Source organism: Pleurodeles waltl, chromosome 2_1, assembly GCF_031143425.1.
Source record: "Pleurodeles waltl isolate 20211129_DDA chromosome 2_1, aPleWal1.hap1.20221129, whole genome shotgun sequence".
NCBI classification, from domain to species: Eukaryota; Metazoa; Chordata; class Amphibia; order Caudata; family Salamandridae; genus Pleurodeles; species Pleurodeles waltl.
The window spans coordinates 740,435,936-740,463,104 of NC_090438.1; the positions used below are offsets into that span (position 1 = coordinate 740,435,936).

Here is a 27,169-nt window from a genome sequence, read left to right on the forward strand (position 1 = left end):
GACAAGAGAATCACTTTCAAGATCCTCATCCACGCACACAAGTACCTCCACAACACCGGCCTGACCTACCTCAACGAAAGAGTGAACTTCCACACTCCCACCCACAACTTCCGATCAGCCGACCTCGCACTAGCTACAGTCCCCTGCATCCAACCAACCACCACAGGAGGAAGGGCCTTCTCCTACCTCGCCCCCACAACCTGGAACTCCGTCCCTACCAACCTCCGCAAAACCAAAAACCTCCTACTCTTCAGAAAAAACCTCAAGACATGGTTGTTCAAACAGTAACCCCTCCTCACCCCCCACCCACAAGCGCCTTGAGACCCTCACGGGTGAGTAGCGCGCTCTATACATTTGTTTGATTGATTGATTGATAGAAAAACCTTGTAGGATCTACACAAATGACCCCTTACTGAAATCAGAATTTTGTGTACTTTTCAGAAATGTTTATCTGTCCAGGATCCAGCATTGGTTTCATGCCCATTTCTGTTACTAACCAGAAGGAGGCTAATAACACCCAAAAAAAGTAGAAATGGGGTATGTCCCAGTAAAATGCCAAAGTTATGTGGAAAAATGTGATTTTCTGATTCAAGTCTGTCTGTTCCTGAAAGATGGGAAGATGGTGATTTTAGGACCGCAAACCCCTTGTTGATGCAATTTTCAGGGAAAAACCACAAGTCTTCTTCTGCAGCCCTTTTTTACCAATTGTTTTGGAAAAAAAACAACTTTTTGCTGTATTTTGGCTAATTTCTTCGTCTCCTCCAGGAGAACCCACAAACTCCTGGTACCTCTAGAATCCCTAGGATGTTCGAAAAAAAGGACACAAATTTTGCGTGGGTAGCTTATGTGGAGAAAAGGTTATGGGGGCCTAAGCGCGAACTGCTCCAAATAGCCAAAAAAAAGGCCTGACACCTGAGGGGGAAGGGCCTGGCAGCGAAGGGGTTAATAAATTCATTGCCATTGTTTCCAGACATTTCCTCTGGGTAAAAGAGGGTGAGTCCCAATGATTACTGGGCTCCAGCAGTTTCATTCCAAGCGCTGTCCCCCTCTGTTTACACTACATCCAGACTGTCGAAAAGACTTACGCATTTTTTCCAGTTGATGATGATGCTTAAACTTTATTCAGTTATAAATACATAATCGTAAAAGAGCAAATATGCATAAAATAAATATTATAAAAATGTAAAATCCAAACAAAAAACTCAACTAACAAAAAGTCACTATCACAAACATCAAAGCTGCTATACAAATCAATACATGAAATGCCTTAAAAATTCATATAACAAACAGAGATGCAAGACAAAAATGGTGAGGTTTATGATCAAGTGAGAAACGCATCCCAAAAAGTCTAATTCCTACGATCTTTCAGCAACCCTAGATTGAAATAGGTTTACAGGTAACCTTGAGACAGGGGAAAAGTAAATATATTAGCACATGAATAAAGACTAAAATTCAACAGCTTTTGGCCCTTGAACAACATTTTTTAGAAATCCTTCCAAACAATAATGCACAAATGGGTCTAATAGCATACGAAGATAGTAAAAAGCTTGCTTGTATAGGTAAAAGCCTCAAGATTTAAGAACAGGTACCAAATATTTATGCCTAAAAGGCTGATAAAATGTATAAAAAAATAATGAAATGGACCAGTGTTTAGGAGAAGATTCATAAGAAGGGTAAAGCAGGATCTGCTTACGGTCATAATGGTCCAGAGGAAAGTTTGAATAGCTTCTGATGGTACCAAATGAAACTTTGTCAAAAGACCCCTTTCCCATACATTGTTTATCATACCTAGGTATGGTTTGATGCCCTTGCTGGTTTGGATGAAAACCAAATCCCTCGCAGTTGGCTTGATAAATTCCCTGCAAACTTCATTTAGAGCTCCTTCAGCCTAGTGCTCTCTCTTTTACTAATGAACTGTGGTGAGGTGAACAAACCAGGTCTGCCCAAGGCTTCTACTTTTTTCTTGACGTGGGTCATCCATGGAATCCTAAACCCAAGGTCACATGCAAGACAGTCGACTGCGACTTCATGGTTAAACGCAGTTTTTTCATTACTCCTTAAAGAAATCCAAAAGAGGAGCGGTGCAAGCTCCACCTGCTCTGCCACATGGGTCAAGTCAAGCTCTTCATGTAAAAATATTGTGGACTACTGGGCCCTATGTCCAGTAGGTGCCAGCAGAAATGATTTTCTTCCTACTATATTCCAGCCTCATAAGTCAAAACTGGTAAGCATTTTGGTTTATAAATTTCTAAGAGGAGTAATAAAGGATTGCCACCACCTTTTCGGGACACATCAAATAAGACCCCCAACAAATAATTAAAACGAAGGCAGCGATTGGCAGTGCAAGGCAGAAACTACTATGGGAGTCAAAGGTCACCCCAAGGTGGGGGAATTCAGGACATCTTGAGCTATTTTTACCTTTTATGGAAATGAGTCTGACTTTTATGTTTTTCCTCCCACACACCATGTAGTGGGTTTTAGTTATGTTGACTTCAGAGTCCAAATTATCCATAAGACACAAAGGGCCTGATTCTAACTTTGGAGGACGGTGTTAAACCGTCCCAAAAGTGGCGGATATACCACCTACCGTATTACGAGTTCCATAGGATATAATGGACTCGTAATACGGTAGGTGGTATATCCGCCACTTTTGGGACGGTTTAACACCGTCCTCCAAAGTTAGAATCAGGCCCAAAATTCTCGATAAGGCCCTGTAATCACTGTTTTTTTTCTAGTTAGTTCACTTGTATTTCTTTTATAAACAATTAAACAATGCTACATATGCAGTTGTATGTTCTTTATTCATCTTCTACTTGAAATATAAAAAATACTTTGAGATACTTCCACAAGAGACAGTGCTTGGAAATAGAAAAGAATTGTCCCATCTTCATTACAAGTCCCATGGGAACACCTTGGGGGTCTGGAGTGTTCCATCTGGACATTGTCTGGTGTAAGCTGTGAGATGTGTTTGAGAGATGCCGCTTTGTGAAATTAGTTGACTCTTGGTGGGAAGGGGCACACTAATTGCCTATATTCCATGGAAAAATACCCTTTCAGTTTGAGTTATTTTTGATGAGGTTAATCTTTGCTGTCAACTTTTCGGGTGAGGCCACATTTTGTGCAGGGAATCTTGCATTGTTGACACTCTTTCTAGGCCCCAGCAGGCAGCTATTGCTTATCCTGCCGTCAGGAGGACTGGTGCTATTGGTTGCCCTGTTTTGGAGTGGTTCTGTCACATCAGACATCCCAGAAGAGTTACTTTCTCATTGGCAATATGACATAATATACTTGATTGAGTACCATCAGCAACTAGTTCTAATACATTGCAACTTTTCGGCATTTCTAGAAAATATCTAATGATGTGTCTTCTTCCCAATAGCCCTGCCAACATCTAACCTGTGTGAAGAAAAAGCATAGGATTCGCATTCCCCCAACCCTGCTATTGAAGTCCTAGATGTCCTGCTTACTAAATCTCCCTCCACCTCCCGTGGATTAGCTTTAGTTGTGCTTCTAAAGCTCATACTTATTCCTAAGGCTTTTTTCTGGGGCGTAGCTGTGTTGATCAGGAGAGGGGTAAGGTCCTAGATTGGTCATTTGCTGACCTTTTTGGTTTGGGATCATTTCTCAAATTCAGTGTGCCCTTCTGGCAGACTGCCTGGTTTTTGACTGAGTCAATTACAGTAAAACCTTTCTATCTCTGGTGGGCCATATTCTCTTCATCTTCAAAATGACTTCATGGTGCTGTGCCTGAACAGATCTCCCACCTTCATATACTTCCTCAATTTCCATTCTTCAAATCCTTTTTCCGACAAGATCTGGTTAAGTCTGAATTGTTTAGCAACAGCATGAAGGTTGCTGGAAAGGCGGCGAGCTGTCTAGATACGTGAACTTTATCCTAGGTCAACATATGGTCTTTGGTCACTAGAGTTATACATCCCTTTAGAAATGTTCAGTTTTGGTAACCATAACACTGTCCAAAGAGCACAACCCTTGCGCCTAAGTGGTTTGTAAAACAGCATTACTTTTTTGTCTCCTCTTTGCACTGTTCTACCATAAAGCACAACTGTGCTACATGGAAGTATGGTACCTTGTCCTTGGCTCCCAGCCCTCACTGATTGGAGTGTAACATCAGTTTACTGCTTAAGGTCCGCTGGTGTTTGCCTTCTGGATTAAATAATCCGTCAACCTCTGTAAGTGTTAGTAGCAGACATAGAGCTTTGAAAACATACCACAGCCTTTGGGGTAGTTTAAATTTGACTACTGTGGTCTGGCCCAGCCTTGTCTTAATTAACTCTTAAATCAAAAAGAACTCCCACTTGTATATTAATGTTAATCTACAACATTATTATAGTTTTTATGCACAGAAGAATTTTGATCTTTCTAAATCTGGTCAGTGATGATTTCATTAACTTGTGTTGAGAGTTAGAAACCCGAAATGTCCTGTTTTTTTGTGCTACTGATCTTAATAAATAGCATTCAAGGGATGAGTGGATTTGTCACTGCAGATGATTGTAGAGGTTTCCTGTTTTATGTTTGTACTTATATTACTAATTCCAGTCAAATCAAAACGGGTGAATGACTTTTATATTTTCGTGGAGAATTAATATTTTCTGTGACACACCCACGTCAGTCTTGGGGTTAGCCAAAGCCTTACCTTTTCGTTTATACTGATCACTGAGGGTTTTTTTATATTTAACCAAATTAAACAAAAAAAAAATTGAGACACAAAGTTCGATATAAACATACAATAAACAATATTTTGGGACTTCTTACATTTCTGTCGAAATTGTATGGCCAGTGGTGTTAGTAATATGCTGCTGATGCACCGCTGGCATCCTGTATTTCCACAATTTAGCTATAACCTGAAACTGTTCTCTGTCACAACCTACGTCTGTCTGTATATTGTACCACATGATTTAAAGTCGAATGAAGAAAAGTCTGAACCATCTTTCAGGAACATTTCTCCTCATTGATGTCCCAGTGCACAGATAACTGTTAAAGCGATTAACAGACCTCACCTCTTTTAAAATGCCTGGCCAGATACAGGAGTGGGCAGAATCAAGTCAGTGGTTGGCCAATTTTCCGAACCCCCTTTTGAAGCTCTCTAATGTTTTACTGATTAGCTAAAGAACCTTGGTGTTGCCCTGGAAAGAGGCATGAGCTTCAAACCTCATGTTGACCTCATTGTCACCGATTGCCTGCTCATTATGTGTCGCTTCACATGACATTGTCTTTCATTCACCCAAACACCCAAAAGATAGTGGAGGGGATGCTTGTTATTTCAAAACTAGACATAATTACTGCTCCATTTTGTGTCCTTCATTAATTGTATGTATTTGGTATTGATAACGCGTCCCTTTATGATAACTTATTACACATTGGGACTCGTTTTAGGCCAATGAGTCTTTTGACCCTGTTGAGAGACACCTTAGGACGAGATAGCTAATCAACATGTCAATTAATACGTCAATAATGTAATCAATATTTATCATAACAATGCATTTCACCTTAGTCAAAGACATTAATCAAACTCAAGACACCACCATGACCTTGCAGTCATGAATAACCACACCAGTTTAGTATGAATTTAGTGATATTTATTCCCTATTGGTTACAATACTACTAGCAAGATTATTAGTCTCAAAACCAAGAAGCACAATAGCATAGTCACAATTTGGCAACTCTGATAAGATTTCATCAAAGCAAGAATCACAAACATTAGTCTATGTTCACGCCGTGCTATATTCTATCATTAGCAGAGTATATCAGTGCATTGTTCAACAAAGAATAGATTCAGTCATTTGTCTATTTGCGTCCGTTTAGTGAAACCCTCTCAACTAACCTCTAATTAGCATTGGCATGTTGGGCTTCATGCAAAACAATTTAGTAACACCAATTTGGAAAACATCTAGCTATGGCACCTGTCAAAAGAAAAGCAGTTGGTACCTAGAAAGGAAAAGCAAACAGACAATCACAATTTCATTGTCACATAGTTACCCTCCAAGTTTGGTCAGCACTCAGGTTCTGTCTTCATCTTCAGGACATCAGTGGATTCGCCATCAAAGGAGATTCAGCTGCAGCAAAAGGAAAAGTGGGGCACTTCCCTCATAAGGAGGTAAAGTGCAAATGGTCAATCTAAGGACAGAATGGTTTTAAGAACCAAACAGCAAAGTCTCTATGCAGAGTGACAAAGTATCTGGGTCATAGCAAATAGCATCAGCATCTCCCCCTCTCCTAGTCTCCTGCTCCCTAATTCTAATTCACTTCCTGGTGACAAGGGTTTTTATCCCCTTTTCGTGGTACATTCCCCTAAAATCTAATTGGACGAGGGGTTGCACCCCACTATCTTTAACCAATTAAAAACACATTAGCTCATCAGATTTGTTATCCCATAACAGTTCACACATATTTTATTGGTTCTTATGATTGATGTCTTTAATGGGTGGAATGTCCGGTATGATTTCATCGTCTTGTGGTCCTTTGCACATCTTCGTCAGTGGCTCCATTGTCCATACGGGTTTAGGCGACCTTGTACATAATGTTAATCTACACTTTTGCATTCAGCTAAAAATGTTACTACAGGCAGGGTGAATTTCATGAGAACGGATCTACTACAGTTACATTCAGCTTCTAACTTTTGGAAAAAAACAAGAGTTCATGTCCTTTAGCAAGTCAGCACACTGCATGTTAGAAAAACACATTTTATGTGACAGTCAGGCAGCTAGGCCTCGACTAATGCTAACTAAGGCCTACTGCTTTATTAGCAAGAATCTAATACATTTAGCCTTTCAACATTAATGTAAAATCACAATTTAATAAAACATTTCACCATTATTAGTCAGTTTCATTAGTCCCCGTATACATTGGCGGCCACTCCCCGTGGTCACATTTCAAGTGCACGTTTTAGCAAAACATGTTAATACAGTTTCTATGCAGCATCATTATACATTAGTTCATAAACATTTCATGTTATATACATTATATAAGCTATGCTTTCTCAGTATTATATGGTGCCGACCTAGCTAGAAGGCAGTCACAGGGTCCAAAACAGAGACACAGTCAACATATAATTGGAGGGGGTAGATGGTCTCTAAGCACAAAAGTAGACTTTACACCATCTTTGTGCAGTGTTATTTAATGAATTGCGTCTTCAGCTGTTTCCCAAATTGAAGAGGAGTTTGATTGGGCAGTCATGTTGGATACAGGTATGTCTTTCCAGATCCTAGGTACAGAGATTGATTTGACTGCATTTTGCTACACAATGCTGAAGACAGCCTGATCTTTTTAGTGCATAGGGGGTGCATATGCCCAATCCTAAATATATTCATACCTTAAAAGCTTTTGGTAGCTTTCAGAATTTTGGAAGTAATATTTTAGTGACTGCACGAAGGTTGACCATATTACTTTGCAAAGAAAACTTTCACTTACCAATTTCTCCTGCCTGTAAAAAGTGTTGATCTCAAGGTGACCGAAAACTTCAGTATTAGTCCTCAAGCTCTATAAGTAGTTCCCGCTACACACTAAAACAGAGGAGGAGTGTTAGTTATCTTTCTGCAGGGCTGCTAACGGCTGACTCTAATGCTGAATTTGATTCACTACTAGCTGTTGGCATTCTCAGTTTCTTAAGTGCCTAGATGCAGTTTATGGCAAGAGAAACTATTTATAAATAAACATTAATAATAATAGCCCGTTGCCTCGAGCTATACTGGTTGTTAAAGGCCCTGAACCGGGGTTATAGGCCCATGCCAGACACCAAAGCCAATAATGAGGGAGAGTGCCTTTAACAACCTGTATAGACCGAGGCGTAAGGCTATTTGAGCATTCCACTCACTGAGGCTATGATGCTCTTAATTAAAGAGAGAGAAACAAAAAACAAGAATTGAGCGTTTACAGCAGAAGGCCTATACCAGCCATTGAACCCCGACATTAAACTATTGAATTATCTTCACCGGAGCGCTGAACATTCCAATATTCTATTAAATAGTAACTGTTTGTTGCAGAATAGCATGCCTTATGTACTCATATATATTGATTATTCTATATTATGGAAGCTCTCGAAGCTTTTTATTAACGTGGTGTACTTAAGCTTGGGGTATCTGCTTTTACATTAAACGTATTGTGCTGAAAGAAAATAAAACATCGCAAACCACACAAATAGTAAGACAGAACTTAGGCAAATTGCAGTAGGAAATAGGCCAGTCTGTTCAAAATCAATTGTAAACAATTACTTTCTGTGGAAAAAAATGTGAGAGGAAAACGTGACATCTGTCGTCCAGGCAAACCTTTTCATATGCTGCAAAATATGTTGCAATTTAAAAGCATCAACTTCAAATATAAAAATTTCATTGCCATATCACTGGCCGAGTTATTGTGCACTACATGTATCTTTGGTGACTTTTGCTTCATTTTTCAGTTGTGTGATGGTGATAGATAATATGAACATAATGGTTGTATTGGTGTTATGAACAATGCACAATGTTTCCCCCATTGAGAAAGTAATTGCACAGTAGTTACAATTAGTAATCAACACACTGTTTTATTCACCAAAAAAAGAAAACTTAAAGTACTGGTGTAGATTTACACCTTTACCTGAGCGCATTTACAACTATTTCCAGCAGTACGCAAGGAAAGCTAGGCCTGAGGCAGGTTTCCAGGTATACTTTTGTGGGAATGTCGTTTGACGTTTTATTTTTAAGGACCCCTATTCCCTTTGTTCATAATTCTCCATGGCGGAGAACTCCACAAAATGGAATTAGTCTTCTGTGCAAATGCACGTTTATTTCTTCTGTTTTTTTCTCTCCACAGGAAAAGCAATTTTTGTACATGGAGAACACTCTTCCTCTAGGACCCCACCAAACCAGGGAGAAATTGTTCCTCATCCCATTCTGGGTGGCAGATTACACCAGTTTAGGGCCATTTCAAGAAGAGGGGTTACTCCAGCCAAGGATTGGAAGAGGTCAGAGAGGCGTTTTGGGAATGGCCATAAGTGTACATTTGTGGGTGTTTCCTAACTTCCAAAGCAAACGTCAACTCGTACCACTTGAATTGAACATATTACAACACATTTTTCCATATTTACTCCCACCTGGAGTCCTCTTAATTGAACATATGTTTAAGACCGAATTTAAATTTGTGAGTAGTCCCCAACATCTACAGCTATTTCTTTCTTAACAATCTCATATTGATGATATGCAAGTTACCTCAAATGTAGTTTACAAGTAAATATAGATATATTTTCTGTTAATATTTTTTATACAGTAATTAAGACAATTATTTGGTTCATACCTCTCCCTAACTGCCAGTTAGAAGTGTGCTGTTGTGCCTCAGAAACCACAAGCGTGCTGGTGGGACACCATACCCGAACCCACCATGAGAAGACAACTGGATCTTTGGACTTAGTGAGCAGTGTAGTAGTCAGATTCGTTTAACACTGACCAACAACATAAAAACCATTGGACAATTTAAACACTAAATCAAACTCCAAACTGAATAAAGTTTCAAAGCTTTATTATAATCCCAAAATCAATTTAATGTATATGGTGCATAAAGCTAAATTATAAACATACATGAAAACCATTGGTTGACCGAAACATCTGAAGTGATTAAGTCTACTAAAAATCACTACTGTTAGATACTCCAAAAGAATGACATTGATGAGCAAAATCACAATGTGCACATCAGTTTCAGATTTCAAAACAGATGATGGTGACATCAATAAATCATCAAATTACAGTCATAAGTCAATTGCTGGGGTGGGCCATTCTTATTTCGAGCATCAATTTGGACTTGCATGTGTGGGAACTGGTTTACACATCTGGGCAAAAGAAAACCACAAACATAATTAGGAAAATCATCTAACAAGGGCAGCTCACTATAAAAATATGTTGGTGTAATTATCTGACCTGAACATGAAACAAGAAACCACTTTTAGCTATACCTCTTCTCATGGGACAACACACAGGAAGGTTTTGTCAAACAGACCGTTCACCTTCTCACAACGTCAGTAGACAGCAACAGCAAGACAGTGCAGAACACAAGCTGCATATAAGACTAGTCAGCAGTTCAGAATTGATTGGGCATATTAGTACTGAACAGCATAAGAAAGTGGGACAATTAAAACTAAGAAAAACTCATAATATAAATATCAAAAACGGCAGAAGACTTGGGACAGGAGGTGGAGATGACAGCTGCAGACTTTGCCAGACATCAGCAGACTCTGACAGACAGTAGTAGACTAACTCAAAGTTCCTCACTAATTAGAAATATCCATGGGCCTTTTGATTGGTGCTTCAGGTGGGCTCATCTTGCGCACAAGATTCAGCATCCAATGGTTGCGGCTGACACCATCAAGTTTGCAAATGTTCCAGATTTTCTCAGAAAAAGTGTGTAGTCATTTCGATGACTTCATGCAGTTCCGATAAAATAATACATTTTCTAGTTGTTACTTGAGGATCTTTTCTCATAGTACATAGGATGGGCTAAACATTTCTCACATAAGAATTAGAAGTTGCCTGTTTTGTGCGACAGCCAGAAAAAGTAATGTTACATAGATAGTTAACATTGAAACCTGTTCTTTGTCTTCAACACAATAGGGCATTCACCATCACATCAGCAACCAATGGGAAAATTCAGGTCAGATGGAACAGAATTAAGCAAGTAATTTTCCTCTACTGCTGCAAAAATGAACCTTCAGGCCTAATCCAGCTGCAAAAGCCTTAATACACATTAATACAGTTCATACATTTACAAAACAATTTCACACCTTACAATTAAAATTAAATATACAAAGCAAATTATTTTACTGCAAAAATTGACGGCAATTTAGAAACAGTTTAAATGTGCATTTAGTTTTCTGCACACATGTAACCCATGTTAAATTCAAATGTGTACAGTTTACATTTCTACATTAGTTTCTCTATTAGGGCTCTCAGCAAAGGTTTGTAAGTCACCATATGCTAACCTCTATGCCACTAATATATAGGTAAAGTTTGATCTCTGTCAGCTGGTGCTGATATTAACAAACATCAATGTCCACCAAAGGTTTGACTCAACGTACAAACTCTAGAAACTCTGAGGTGACATACATTTAAGCTAACTTGTGTAGTCACCTAAGTGACTTTTTGAAATCACATAGGATTGATTATTTGGAAATCAAATATGCCAAGAAAGCAACACCTCTTTCTTGAAATTGGAGTTAACCTAGTCTTCATGGATTTCCAGCTACATGAAGCTGTTTTAGGTGGATGGGTTGCTGATGTGTAGTTGAGACAATATAGCTCTTATTTTGTTAACGTAGATATTAGCATTTTGTTAATAACATTTTATTTAATTTCAATGTCTTTTAATAATAATCTAATATTTTCATGATTGTTGTCAATTTGCAGACATGTTTATTGCTAAAAATGTATATTACTGTACTTTCTTAACATAAACTGCTCTTTAATTGAATTGTGTTGCTAAAAATCAGAATAGTATAGATAGTCTCTTATGTTTGCCTTTCTTTGGTCTGAAAAAGTAATAAAACATTTTGATCTTTGAGATACGTCCTGTCAGTAATGAGTATGCATGTCTATGTTGTTCCCTGTGAAGAAATTAAGAAATTTGAATCATTTTTGACAACCGTACTGTTAATTATACAGAAAATAAAAGTATTAGAATTTGAACTTCAGAATAGGAATAAATTATGCCAATTCCTGGGACTGGAATGTCCCGCTCCATAGTAAACAAATGTCTAACCCTGTCATGATTTTTCTTTTTTTTTTCTTTTTGCATTTTATATAGGGCAAACTTGGCCCTGTAGCACTTTACATGAGAATCTGATTATCAAAGTTTTTTAGGCATAAGGAGATTACATTATTTGCCCAATATCATAGGATAATGAGCTGACACCCGGAATTGCAATCTGTCCCAGTTTCAAAGTCGGCAACTCTGGCCGTTAGACACTTCTCTTCCCAACCGATATTCTGACGTTTTGTTGGCCTAGTTAACACACTAATCTAGCATGTATGCAGATGCCTAAGCCTGCCATGGTGATCCCAAGGTCCAAAACCTGTCATGTGACCTCGAGGATACGTAAGTCATGCTCTCTCTGTTGACATGGGCCAACTGCCTGTCTATTTGGGGTTGTTGACATGACAAAGTGATGGCAGCATACTGATTATTTATTATTTTATCTGTAGTTTAATATTTTTGTACAGAACGCCTTCTTGGTTCGAGAGGTGTGCAGCCTATTGACTCCACTCATGTAAAGTTCCCCTTAGATGCAACACAGAGAGCCTTGCACTGACCTCCCTTTGGTTTGTCGAGCCCATGTATGCAAGGTCTGAAAAGGTAATGGTGAGAGTCTGATTGCTGGGAAGAGTTGATCCATTTTAGATGGCCCCTGGTTTAACAAAATAGAAAATGGTTTGCAATCCAGCTTCCCCAGACTGTGAAAGTGTATTGCCTGCACTCCTGGAGCTGAAGGGTGGAGCCCCAAGCACTAAAGCACAGGAGGGTTGGGACAGCTACCCTGTGTTATGTGAGGAACATTTAGCAGGGAATTGTTGATTGATCCTTCCTGAGCACTGCCATTTGGTTGATAGTGTGGGTTTGGGGTGAGGCAGCAGATTTCTTTTTAAGAGTGAAGAAGTTTCTAGGCAGGCCCTGCCCTTTTCTTTTTCTCTGGTTGCTACTTCAGGAGGGATGACAGGAGCTAGCTGCAGAATCTTCGCACTTCACTGAGCCCTATTTTGGCTGCTTCCAGTTGGAGCCAGCATCATCACCAACAATTGTACCTTATTTATTTTACATTTTTAGTGAGAAATGGTATCAGTTTGTGTTTGTTTCTTCTAATAGCATCACTTGAAAACAAATCTATATTTGCTATTGAAATTTACTAAGTGAGGTCATTCTTTAAAAAGCAAAACTTCATATTTTTTCTTTTCAATACAAAAGCTTTAAAATGTTAACAGTCCCCAAAGCATGGAAAAATAATGTAATATATGTTAGGAACATATGAAGTGAAAGTCCTCGATCCTTCACTAGCTTATGAAAATCCTTACAGTGGGACTGCTAAGGATGACCATTGTATTTTTTTCTTTTTGCACTGAGCCACATCCCATCAAACAACTTAAAAAGGATCTGCACTATATCTTGAGCTTGTAAAGGTAAGCCTGCTTGTTCAGAGTACAACGATTGCCAGCTTGTAGGTTTTGTTCACAATCCGAATGAACTGACCTATGGGCTCACATTGTGGTGGTTGCTTGCATAGCCTGATCAAGAGCTAGCACTTGCGCCTGATTCTGCCTGTGACCTCTTAACTCTAATAACGCACTGTATGCATTGTGGGCACCATAGTATTTGTGTAGGGACACTGTAGATGGCAGGAGGAATGTCGTACTGGGCTTGAGCCCTGTAGATGTGATTGTAGAACCCTGTAGCTGAAAATCATTTGCGTGGGATTTCATTTTGCTAGAATACTAAAATACTTAACTTTTTAACAAAGAGAAGCACTGAACTGGACAATAAGTAACTTGTCTGAGTGTTTCAGTTCCAGGCCTCTGCCCCACTCTACCTCCCAGAAAAGTATTTGATTGCTCTCCCTCGCTATCCTGAGAATTAAGGGTGGGAAGGGTGTACGGTGTACTTGGCCCACTTTGCAGAACCATGGTAGGATAGACCCTAGGACACCACAGGCAAACTACCCAAACTCCACAGTTGTGGCCCAGTAGCCCTTGCCTACCCAGTGGCCCCTGGAAGGTGTCCAACACTGATATAATATTGGAATTTTGACAGTCATACCAAAATTAAACCAACCATGTTTGAACCCTTAAGTCAACAAATAGGTTGTAGAAATAATAGATGTGAAAAAAATGCAATCAATGCGCAGCATTTAATGAGAAGCCTTAACCAAACTAACCTGCAAAACCCACCCCTTTACTCTTTCGGAAATAGGCTGTTCTTGACTATACTTCAATATCCACAAAGTAGGATTTGCAAAGATGGGTGCAGAATTCTACAACTTGCTGAAAGAGGCGGGATGCTTTATCCTTCAGAACCATATATTTTTGTACCGCAAGACATTGGTTCTGTCAAATAATCTTTCTTTTATCACCAACAGGTTGATTATATTTCCGTATCAGCCAGTTCAGTTAGGTTTTCGAGCTCATATTGGAGTCAGGCTGAATAGTATACACAACCACTAATTGACAAGAAATCTGAATTTCTGCTTTTAACAAGCCAATTACACGCAATACATTCTTTGTTTTTTTTGTTGCTAATTACCGTGGCAAACAAAATTGTATTAGCATCAATTGTTTAACGGCCAGCTTCCTGCATCTTTTACTGCTATGAGATACAATGGAGACTCCGCACCAAGAGAGTCCATTTCTATTCAATTGGATCTGTGGGTTTGGCTTTCATTTTTCACAGGCAGGCAACATAAAGAAGATATTGATCAGGATTACTGACTTAATGACATTTCCAGAATAGATCCACTTTATTCCTTGTAACCTTTTTATTTGAAGGATTGATTGTATTGACATTTTTTTCAAGTTCGTTCTGCTTGGCCATTGATTTACAGTAGACGAAAATGTAAGCACGCTGCATGACTGAGTGGGTCAAATATGTGTGTTAGTAACTTCTGCCACCCTACTCCTTAATCCTCTCCTAATTACGAACATACATTTTATTTCCCCCAACTAATCTCGGGCCTGTTGATCTCGCAAAACATGTCACATTCTCTGGATACAGTACTCAGATATTCTCCAACCTCCCTCCAGCCTCTGTTTTAAAAACACATTAAATTCATCACTGATCCATGCGCAAGGTAGCAGTAATTCCTATTAGTTGATGCTGTGAGGAAATCTCTAGAGAACTCTGACACGTGGTCTGTGCCTAAGAGATACTAAGTGAGTATTTTTACTTCCTTATTTGACAATGAAATATCACACTATACCATGAAATACCACTCCATTCTCTTTCCATTTGAATGTTTTGAAGCCCCTTCTTCCATGTAAAAAATACTGATCTGACTTATGCTAAGTCTGCTTAATTGGCACTACTTACTTTGAAGATCCATTCTTGTGATTGTTTAAACTCAGATTAGCCTTAAACTGGGTAGAAGCCTGTACCCGCTCCCTCTTAGTTGTTTAAGTTACTGAGCGATTTTACATTCACTGGTAATCAGTGAGCTGCGTTTGAGAAATATTGTCAAAGTTTTTTTTACTGTTTATGCTTTCAGGGAAACTCATCCTGTCTGTGGACAAGGACACTTTTGAAGATCTTGGATTAGAGGGTGTTCGGTCTCATTATGCTGGTAAAACTCCCATGAAATATAGTAGGTATTATGTACTTCATTGTATCAATTTGTTCACTAACTGCTGTGCTAAAACGTTTCTGCTAAATTGCAGATTCTACTTGTTTGTTTTGTTAATTTCTCTTCTGCAAGGATCCTCTTAAATGTTGTAACCGTCTAACTAACTTTCTAGAATTGAAAAGGAACTGATTAGTTTTGCTCTTGTAGCTGAGTTTGATGCACGCTTTTCTTTCTTCTCTCTCCTAATAAGGTAGGCACCGTCTGTAAATGGGAATCTTGTCTGCCCCTTGTCTTCACTGAGGAAAATAAGGATGTACAATGTATCCTAGAGATGAGGATCCATGAGAGTAGATGCCTGAATTACCTTTTTCATAAAATTGACTGTTACATTTAGGTTTTTTAGTTGTATTTGAACAACACACATTCATCTAGTAGTCTGGCCTTGCACTACTAGCCAAGTCCTAGTTAACTTTCAGCCTTTGTAATGACAATTCGATCACACAGAGTCTGATTTGCGTTGAGAAGCTGTATTATCAGTGATGTAATTGTGGTTATTTACCTTTTTTTCCAGTGAGCATGGAATCATCATTGATATGTCAGTGAGTTCTAGATTTTGATGGGTGTGGCCAGAGATCCTATATAATTGTTTGTGTACCATCTTAGGGATGTGTAGTATGCAAGTGAGGGAACTGGTGGTAGTCAACCATGGTATTCACCCTCTATCCTATCCAGAATATGTGGAATCATACTAGGATTTTGGTATCTTCTTTTTTGCTATAGATTTGTGCCAGTTTATCGAGCCTTTGCTGTTGTAAGGATGCTTGCAACCAACCATATATTGAATATCTTTGCTATTTTCAATGTATGTCTGATGGTCAGTCTGTAGTGTTGTGTTGGATCTTGTATGTGTCACTTCTTAGGGCTGCATCACAAGTTAGGTGTATTTTTGATATCAGCTGGAAACAATCGAAATGTACATGAAATATGAGAAAGCGGCGTTCTCAACGTTTCCAGGCCCTCAAATTTCACCACCTAAAAGCTAGTGAAATTTTCAGGTGGGGAAAGGGTTGAACATGAATAATTACTGTGGGAAATGGCTGTAGAGTTGCAGATTCCCATGGAAACCCTCAATGTCTAGGGGGACGCAGGGCCAAGTGGGAATGTTGTGGAAGTCCAGACTCTGGAAATTATCACCATCTGCAGTATTGATAATTTCAGGAGCGAGAATGCCTGTGCAGTATTGTTCTTAGTGGTTAGTGTTGTGAGAATCCTGGATTCAGCTGTATGGAAAATCTTCACTGTGTTCTGCATGTTTGGTGTTCTGCCTATTTTTTTCTATTTCAATGGAATCTTTTTATGGCCAGTTATTAAAAAATATTACGTTAATTAGCATTGAATGGAAACTGTTAAGTTATTTTATGATGAATTCAATAATACAATTGATTAGGTTGCTTTTTTTTTTTCGGTACATTGCAAGTGAATATGCCATTATTTTGCAAAATCTTCTGTTAACTTGTTCCCTTAGGAAATACATTCTGAATTGGTAACTCATTGAATATGATGTGTGACTGTCAGAGCTTGTTGGGTTCATAAAAGGAGTTTCCTTTCAAAATAAACACAAGTATGTGTATTTGTTCCCCTTAGATAAAGGAATAAATAAATGCCTATGAGAACCATTTATTTTTGTTTGAATCTGTTTATTCCTTTTATGTTTAAACCATCACATGTAGGCGTACAGCAATATTGTCGTCAATACTCTGCGTAACATAATCATAATATATTAGTATCCAAACATTTGGCAAAAGATCAATCATAAAGTGACAGGAAAGATAAAATGGTTTGATAAGATTGTCACCTATATTCGAGGCGATAGGTTAACACAATGAACATTTTTTTTAAATAAAAAACGTTTTGCAAGCAATATCTTAACAAATTAGCACAACTCACCCTATTGGTTAGGAGTTCTAAAGATAAGGTAAACTTGATGGATATTGTGTTATTTAGTGCATGTCATGTCTCATTCTGATGTCCGTTATGTATGCAGTGATAGAGCCATGTTACTGTCATTTTTATTGAAATCATGCAGTCACTTTGCAAGCATGTTGTCCCAGTAGGCGGCTATGGGATTTTTACGTAGCCCCAAGGTATCTTCTTTGCTCAGCGCCACACTTCCTGCCTGTGCCCAGTTGAGTACTGGCGTGTCCAGGCAACACACCCTGGGGCTCCGATGATTTCCATCTTTGTGTGATGAGTTGTTTGGCCCAAGTAAACATGATTCCCAGTTATGTAGGTTTTCGCACACTGTGCATGCTGTTAAACTGGAAGTAATGGTGAGCCAGTAAGTGTTGAGTTTGGGACAAGCCTACAACATATGCAGTAAGTCAGCATCTACTAATTCGCATCTCGGACAAGCCGCCTTAGTTTTATGATAAAACTGGTTTATATTAGCAGGTATGAGATATGCCCTATGTACAATGTACAGCTGGATAAGTTTAAACCGGGAATTACGAGGTATGTGTTTTGGGCCCTCATGCAAAGGCGTGCTAAGTCTGCTTCCCAGCGTCGTATCAATTGTGGAAACTGGGAGGCAGTCTGGATACAAAGGCAGTAAGCAAACCAGCTCATGAGATTTCTCCCACACCCCAGGACATGTAAATAATGAACTGTAAGACGTGTTGGTAGTTCAGTTTAAAGGTCACCCCGGTGTCCCTTCAGTGTGGTAAGTAAGGAATTGTACAACATAAATTGACCTGCGGTAATTAATCCTCAATTGTTAGTACCTCAATTTAGGCCAGCGTAACATCCCTGTCTAAATGGCCCTGTATGTGTAACCCCGCAGCGTGCCATGTCGTAAATTCCGTTGCTAAAGTGGGACCCATGGGTGTGGGTGTTCCCAGCATGACCAAACCTGGCGCATAGGGAAGTGTGTGCTTAGTGATGCTAAGACATCGTCAATAGCATCAATATGCTATCCCTAGCAGTATTGCGTCAGGCGCTCGTGTCCGTGTGCAGGGGTGAAACAAATGTAGTAAGACTTATAAACTCCAACTAGGTGACAATATGGCCATGTCCTGTAACTATAAACCAGTAAACCATTTGGTTACCCATTGAATTCGGGCAGCTAAGTAATAGTGTTCAAAATGTGGATCAGCCAAGCCCCATCAATCTGTTGGTAGGCAAAGTTTTGCCTATGCCACCCTGCACTTCGAGTTATGCCAAATAAAGTCACAGATCAGTTGGTCAAATGACCTGAAGAGTGTAGCTGGGGTATAATTTGATCCATAGTATAGAAATAAAGCAGTCTAGGCAGAATCATCATTTTTAATAGGTCCACCCTCCCAGCCACCGACAGTGGCAATGCATGCCAGAATGCCATTTGAGCCTTTGTTGAAGTCATTGCATGTGGGATATTGCCATCAAAAAGGTCAAAGTGGGAATGGTACACATGACACCCAGGTGACGAAATGTATGCTGCTTCCAAGTCATTGGCATTCCCACAATAATGCAGTTAGTATCAGGAACAGTAGGTGAAAAGGGGAATAGGCATGACTTGGCCCAGTTTACCCAGAGTCCACAAATGTTTGTAGGATTGAGTCATGTATGCTGTGGGTATCCCTAACATATAGTAGCATGTCGTCCTCATATAGCGGAATCACGTGCATCCCATCCCCCAGTGGAATACTCCACACTAGTCCCTTGTTGTGCATATGTAATGCAAGCAGTTCCATTGCAAGAGAGAACAGTAAAGGCGACAGGGCAACCTTGTCTTGTTCTTCTGTATGTGGGAATTGCATCTGAAATGAGGGGCCCCATTTTCACTCTTAGGGGGTCAGTCTATAGTAACTTTACCAGTTGCAGAAAGCGAGGGCCAATACCACAATGTGACAATGTGGTGAAGAGAAATTCCCATTCCAGTGAGTCAAAGACCTTTTCAAGGTCCAGGACTGCACAACCTGCACAAGGACAATTTCGTCTGGCATACATCATTACTCTGAAAAAGCGATGTAGGTTCAGGGTAGTATTGCGGGCAGGGATGAACCCATTCTGGTCCGCATGGAACCAATGGTGCCAGGCATTCCACATGTATTTTTGCCAATATCTTATAATTGGTGTTGAGTAATGGTAGGGCCTATAGGAACGGGCAAGCAGGGGATGTTTATTCGGTTTGGGCACAGAGATAATAATTGCCTCCATTTGGGAATCAGAGAGTCTACTTATAACAAAAGCTTCCTCATACATCGTTAATATTCGTGAGGCTAATGTGGAAGCAAAATCTTTGTATAATTCGGCGGGCAGGCAGTCCGGTCCGGGGGATCTGCCAGCAGTCAATGCCTTCATCGCCTCAGTGACTTAAAGCAATGTAATGGGGCCATCTAGTTCCGTACGGTGTTCCATTGTGATAGAGGGCAATGGGAGGTCAGCAAAGATGGAGTCCTATGACTCCTGTTCAGTAGCCGGTTGAGACTGGCATACCCATGTATAATGTCTGGTCGATTCGTTGTGAATAGTGCATTGTGTATAGAAGATGAAACCTGCCTCTGAGCGTAATGCAGCTATAGGGAGACGTGGATGATCCTGCCTGATGAGCCATGTTAGTAGTTGAACATTCCTGTCAGCTGGCATATGCGTATGTTCTGAATGCGCTGCATAATTAAGACATTGTAACCTGTCTAGTAGTGCAGCATATTCGCATCACGCTTTCTTTAGGTCTTGCACTTTAGTAGGATCGTTCATAGAATGTGTCTCCAGCCCTTGGAGTGTGTTTCCAATTGAGAGAGGGGGGTCTCTGTTTAATGCCTGCCTCATATTGCCCTGCACTCCCAAACATCGACCCCACAGTGTTATCTTGTGTCCCACTCTATCAGTTTTGAGGATGCTGTATTAATATTAATCACAAAATGTTCAATAATCAGTGACCTCATGTAGGGATAGGGGGTGCCCTGTCCCATTGCAGTTGTAGCGCATGGAGATTATGGTCCGAATATGTGTGCGCCATGTAGTCCATGTTAATGATGGACGGAAGTAACACTGGTGTCCCAACAAGTGTATCTATCCGGACATGTAGGTTGTGTGGTACTGACTGAAAAGAGCAACTTTGTCATCGGATTGCAAGCTCTCCAGAAGTTTACCATTTGCCATTGACAAAGCCATTCAGTCAGAGCATGGGCGTTAGTGGCAGCCTGACGTGTGGGATAGTGGGGGGGGAAGGGAAGGATTGATTCAAGGCAGTGTCTAAAACACTAGTAAAATCTTCCCCAATTAGCCACAGCATGTCACTCCAGCAGGAGTGGACATTAGAGAGTGTGTGCAAAAAGGCTATCTGCTATGTCTTAGGGGCATAAATGGATATGACTAGAATTAAGTGGTAATTAAGTTGGCCTTTCACCAGTATATAGCGCCGCTCTAGGTCTGTCAAAGTGTCAACAACTGTGAACGGTGTTCTGGGCCTAACTCATGCCAACACTCTCCTGGCATAAGTGGAGTAGTTTGTAGCAAATACCTGACCCCTGCGTGTATAAGGTGTGTTTCCTTCAGTAGGGCAATGTGTGTGTCTCACCTCTTTAGGTAAGGGTATTCAGAGTATCGACGTGATGGCATATGCATATTTCTCATGTTACAGGTGAGTATATTAAGATGTGCCATATCTGAAGTTGAGTATCATCCAATCCAATGAGGGGCATGTTGTTAGCTACACTGGGGTAATGTCACCTAGTGTATTCATGAATGTTCTGGGGTGAGGGTGTTAACCTTGGTGTGCTAGTGGCCTCAGCTATTTTTAGACTAACTTGGAACTTAAAACCTGAAATACCAGTAGAGCAGAGATGCAGCATGCGTTCTGCTCAAATGTTTAGGTAACAAGAACTCAATACAGCTCAGTCAGATGATGCACTGAAGTGGGTGAGGTTATAGTTGGATGGCCAGCATGGCAATGTCCCGCATGTTGCGTGTGAAAGAAACGTTGCCTTAGTGGGAACCCATATGTTCATCTTAATGTTGGGGTATTTTGTATGCTTAGATGTGTATGGGTGGAGTGTGTGTCTTCTAGGGCGCAGACACCTGTGGGGAACCTGATTATTAATCTTGGTCCCCTACTTAAGAAGGGTACACAGTCGACTTGGTATTCGGTGCCCAGAATAGAACCGTACTAGATGTGATAGTAAAAGAGAAAACATACAGTTACTGCTGTGTTAATAGCATGGCAGGTAATGATTTCAGCAGCCTGTGGTGTAATGGCTGGGGTGGGGCCAGAGGAGTGTGCTCCAGATAGTCCCTTAGCAATGGAACCATCATCACTACCTGTCCGAATCATTGCCAGTCTCAGACTGATGACACAGCTCCCCCAGCTACGCTGCCCTCTGTAGTGCCTGACACCTTTTTTGTATTACTTGTTCTAGGTTTGGTACACTCTTTGGCTATGATGACTGCTTTGAACGGAAGCGCATGCTTCCACGGCCTAGAAACTTCTTGACATGGGGTAAATTGTTAGTGTGGTTGGGGCGATCCATAGTGGAGTATCCTTTTTATTCCAGCCAGTTCCACGAGTCTTTGTGGTTATTGAAGACGTGCATCTTACCCTCAGCCACCAGGTGCAGCCATGCCAGGAAGAGTAGAGCGTAGTGGATATATTTAATTTTTTTGCAAAGCCTCTGTTTAGCTGCAAAGTAGGAATTTCAGCACTGTTATACTGCTAGTGTGTAGTCCCGAAAGCACATGACTTTAGTGTTGCTACAACAACTTTGCCTATTTTTTTGCACCTCACACAGTATCGTGTCTCTATCCCTGTAGTGTAGTAGGTGGAACAGCAATGGTCAGGGATTAGATCCCGGCGGTAGCCTGCTCATCTGTACCCTATGAGCATGCTCCACTGTAAAAAAAAAAAAAAAAAAAAAGGAAAAAAAAAAACTGGAGAGGGTATCCTGGGGTAATAATTGTCTCAGCCGTCGTTCTACATACATGACGGCATCTGATCCCTCCATACCTTCTGGGAGGCCCACAATGTGTACATTATTGCGTCAGGACATGCCCTCTGCATCCTCCACGTGTTTCTCCAGTATATGCACCTGTTCTGCCATCTGTCTCAATGACAACTTAAGGTCTCGAGCTTTCATCTGTAGGTCCCCCAGTGTTAATTAAGTAGTTTGAACTTTATCCGCAAGTTTCCTATGGTCTGCATGAAGCAGTGTCAGATCTAGTGTTACTACATCAGTTTTACCCTCCAAGGAGGCTCTCATGGTTTCGATAGCGGTACCTGTCTTTCGCAGTGCCGCAAGTAAGGTGTCTATTATCGCTGATGGTGGGCTGGGGTGACGCCACACCTGAGACTCCTACGTCTTGGTCTAATCGATCCCACGCAGCAGAAGGTTTTAGAGGTGTCTCCTGTGCATATACTCGTAAGAGCGCCATCTCTGTATGTTGTAGCTGGTCAGAACCATGCAGTTTCTGCTTTCACCTGAATGGCCGCTTGTTAGTGCGCATCTGTAAGGTCGTTGGCTAGCCTCACTTGTAGTTCCTAATCTCCAAAGTACTCAAATCTCGATGTGCACTTCCTTCTAGCCAATATTGCTTAACATGCAGTGGTGTGTGCAGCCAGTGTTACCAGGTGCTGTCTGCCCGCCAGGGTAGAAAGTCTGAAGAGCTAGTGGTTGTGTGTTGTAGGGCCCTCTTGTCTGCACTTCTCAGGTGGTAGGCACAGCAGCACAAGCAGCGCTGTTTCCAAGGTGAGCAATACCACTCTGAGGTGGTCGTTGGCTCCTAGTTCAGGGGCCAGCACAGTCCTGTGTGTTCTTGGGCATTTGTGTGCCATCCGAAGCAAATGTGTAAAGGTTATGTGTACTGCACCTCGCTTCCATGGCACGTCGTGGCGGCAGTGGTTTCCCCATTTATCCCTAGGGCTTGGCAACGTTCAAGACCAGCGACCGTACGTCACAGAAGCCATGCCGGGGAAGAGGCTCAGTATTTTATCGCTATCGGGCCACTGAGAGTTTGCGATAGGCCCTTCGTCATGTCCTCTAAATGGCGTTTGTTCGATAACACGGTCCACTTATTGCCAGGTGGCTGCAGTCACAGGCCCAGCCCTCCACTGCGCAACGCGCAGCACTCCATGCCCTACCGTTATCTAGGCGAAAGCCACTTGCTGGTGAAAGGGGAGCACAGTAGCGACACGGCTCCGGTGGGTTTCGCTACATGGAAACCTGCAGCCCTCTGACGTCTCTGGTGCTCGTAAGATGCTCTCGGGCCGCTCCTCAGACAATATGCGGCATCAGCCTCGGGTCCGGCCTCGGCTTTAGTTATGACTCCACGGTGTCACTGTCATAGCGGCAATGGGTTAACTGGACTCCGCAACTTCTAGGAGTTGGAGGAGTTGGTGAAAGAAGATAGGTCAGGGTCCCAGGCGAATTACTGTCAGATAAGCGGAGCTGTTTCAGAAAACTTCCACCATACTTGCCGAGCAAGCCATGCCCACTGCCTATGAGAACCATTGATAGTCGTGTCAAGTCATGGTGATTATGCCCTGGTGGAATCATTAAGGATCTAGTTGAGGATTGGTCAGTATCCAAGAAGCATGAATGCAAACTAGGAGCATGAGGAGAGGGATTTAGGTTTTTTAAGTTAACCACACCCTAAGTTGAGAGATCAGTTCTTTTATGTAAGTTCTCCCTTATTTTACATCATAAGAAGGTTTCTGGGGAGGTGGGGGTTTGTAGGATCATTTAGCAGTGCGTTACAGGAAACGTAAAATTACAGTTTTGCCCACAGTGATTTACAAGGAGTGTAGAGGGATCCTTAGTTCTTGGAAGGAAATGTTTTCCTACACTTTGTGGATTTTACAGTGATTTGTGGTGCCAAGTACACAGGCTGTTATTCAGTTCCTAGTAAAGCATTTGTTTCTTTTTTTTTTCAAACTTCTTTTTGTTACTAATTTGTACAACAATAACTTGGGCATAGATCAGCATAGGCAGTATTGATGTCTTGTCTGTTGTTGACAAAGGTAAACATTTTACAAGTTTGTATCTCCTACCCCTTCTGTTCAAAACCATAGGTAGGTGTATATAGATGTTCTTTCCCACTGTCCCACTATTCATAACCCATTGTTTGTCATCTCCCATAGGCTTAATCTGATACAACAGTGTCCTCTCAAAAAGAGTGCCAGTTACTCCAAATCTTTTTCTATTTTTTTCAACACATACCCTCCCTTGATATACCACTTTTTCTGCACTTTGGCACCAATCCATATCTCTGCCATTCCGTGAGCGTAGGAGGCTGTGGTGCCCCTCTATGCTTTTGCAATATTTCTCTTTGCCACTACGACCCCCACCTCCAACCAGATTACAGTATATTTTAGCCATGTCCACTCACCCTTCACATTCAGGAGAAGCCGTTTGGCGTCCAAAGGAATCTCTACTGCTGCCACTCTTGCAGTTAGGCCTATTACCCACTCCCCAAAATAATGAAACATTGAACAATTACACAATATATATAAACATACCTTCATGAACACAGAAACATATACAGTCTCATGCAGGAGCCCTTCGTATCTTATACAGCAGCGTTGTTGCATAGTATGACCTATGAAAGGTACGTAGTTGGACCAGGCAGAACCCAGCTCGTATAGCTATGATTCTTAGACTTTGTAGGGCTTCTTCCCACTCATCATACTCCATGCTGCCCACGTCCACCAGGCTCTCAGGGGACCCAGAACATCTGGGGTGTTTTCATAATTTTTTTGTATGTTGGGAAGATGGCTTTCTCTCACATAGCGTCTAGTAAAAGACTGTCCTGGAGCAGAGTGGATTATTCTATTTGTAATCCGTGAGTGAGGAGCGTCCTAATGGCGTGTGTCACTAGCCAATAGTGTTCAGAGTCAGCCAGTTGAAACTCCTCCTGTAATGCCTCCAAGGTCCGAGGCACCACATCTTTCCATATATTTCCTAGTCATTCTGTGCCTGTGACTTTCCCTTTCGTGAAGCCCTTCAGTCTCCACACCTCTGACAATACGTCACTAGGGAGTTTGTTCCATCACTTTCCATGCCCATCTCAAAAATCGTGCGGCCGACCCTCATGTCTCCGCTACTGTCTGAGTATGCATTGGCAGGGCACGTATAGATTTGGTCTCCTCTAGTATTGAAGGATAGCCTTTAGGCCCCATCCCCTCTGTCAACCTGTAGCGGTGGCTCTTGACGATCATCATATAGCCATTCATTAATGACCATGACTTGAAAGGCCCAGCAATATTTAAGAATATCATATAACCCTCTGTGGAGTTTGTGTAGTGCTATTCTAGCTGGCCCTGCATCCCAAAGCAGAAGGTGGACTTCCTGGTCCTCTTTTTGAAAGAAGGAGCTTGGTATGGGGAACAGTTTATTTTGCAGTACGTGTAATAGGCGGTGTAGAGCCATCATTTTATACAAAGCAGCCCTGCCCATCAGAGATAGAGACAGCTTGCGCCAATAGTCCTACATCTTGTCTGAGTCTGTCAGATATCCAGTATAGGTTCTTCCTCAGGAACTCTGTTGCATCTCGTGTAATGTATGTGAACCCTTCTGATTCTTCTGGCAGTGTCGTACCTCACCTACCCACAAGAATAAACTGGAATGGTCTCTGAATATGCAGAAGGTTTTCAGAACTCTGTCAGTAGACATGGTAGGATTACTTAGGTAAAGCAAAACATCACGTAAAGGGAGATGCACTCCTCCCAGTCACCTATGCCTCCGATTCCCCGAATGAGTGGGTCAACTCATACCCAGGCTGCCAATGGTGCCAGCACAAATATCATGGGTGATAGTGGGCACCCTTGTCTGGTACCTTTACTCAAGCTGAACTGTCTGGACAGCACACAATTAACTGACCCTCGCCACCGTTTTTCTGTAGCAAAGATGGACCCAGGCACAAAAACCAGGGTCAAACAGGACGCACTGGAGAACAGCAGAAAGGTAATCACACTCAGTACTTTATTAAGCCAGTCACATGTCTAGTGACAGGACCACAGCCAGGACCTTCACGTCCTCTTGTGTCAAATGGAGCACTCCACATAAATGTCTCAAGTTGAGATGTGTTCCCCTATGGGGCATATACCCTGACTGGTCAGGGTCTACTATCATAGTGATAACCTTGTGCATTCGTACTGGCAGTACCTTGGTCAAAACCTTAGCCTTTACATTCAGGAGCGATATGGGTCGATAGGAGGAACACTCTATTGGTGGTTTGTTTTTCTTGGGGATCACCATAATAGTTGCCATTCTTTGGTCTAAAGGGTGCTCTCCCTCCTGAAGTGCTGCATGATTAATTGCCAGTAGGTGTGTGGACACCTTCAACGCAACTCCTTTTTATATTTTGATCAGTAGGCCATTGGGGCTCCCATGGCTTCATTTTCCATGATCTTTCTCTCAAGTGTTGGCATCCGGTAGGGTTTGGACCTTAATGTCTCTAAGAAACTAAGCACACCCTTCCAATGTGGCACCTGAAGATGTTGCATAAAGAGTCTCATAGTAATCAGCAAAGCCCTGTGCTATTTTTGTCAGCTGATCCACAGAGTTCCCCTTCTATCCCTGATACAAAGCACCACTCCCCTATCTTAGTCTCTCCACTCTAGCCACGCTATGAGTCTGCCTGCTTTATTCCCAACCTCGTGTAGTCTGCGTTATGTGCTTGCTCGGAACTCAGTCCGTTTATGCCGGAGTCTGACTCCACTGTGGTTGTGTCTGGTCTGGGTTCCCACCCTCCAACTCTTGGATGTCTTTTTCTATGACTTCCAATTCTTCCCATTGTTCTTTTTTGATTCTCACAATCATAGAGATCGGTTGGCCTTTATTACCATTTTGAACTCTTCCATAATATGCTGGGGGACTGTACTGTACCCACATTGTCCCAGAA

At 41.4% G+C, this 27,169-nt stretch overlaps 1 protein-coding gene across 2 annotated transcripts in view; it reads left to right on the plus strand.

The window, feature by feature from the left end:
• RPP40 (ribonuclease P/MRP subunit p40) overlaps positions 1 to 27,169 on the plus strand; it is a 384,234-nt gene that overhangs the window by 136,661 nt on the left and 220,404 nt on the right. For both annotated transcript variants that reach the window (XM_069217495.1, XM_069217502.1), the window contains exon 4: positions 15,224 to 15,319. In XM_069217495.1, coding sequence (XP_069073596.1) covers positions 15,224 to 15,319 — 96 coding nt within the window. The remainder of the gene's footprint in view (positions 1 to 15,223; positions 15,320 to 27,169) is intronic.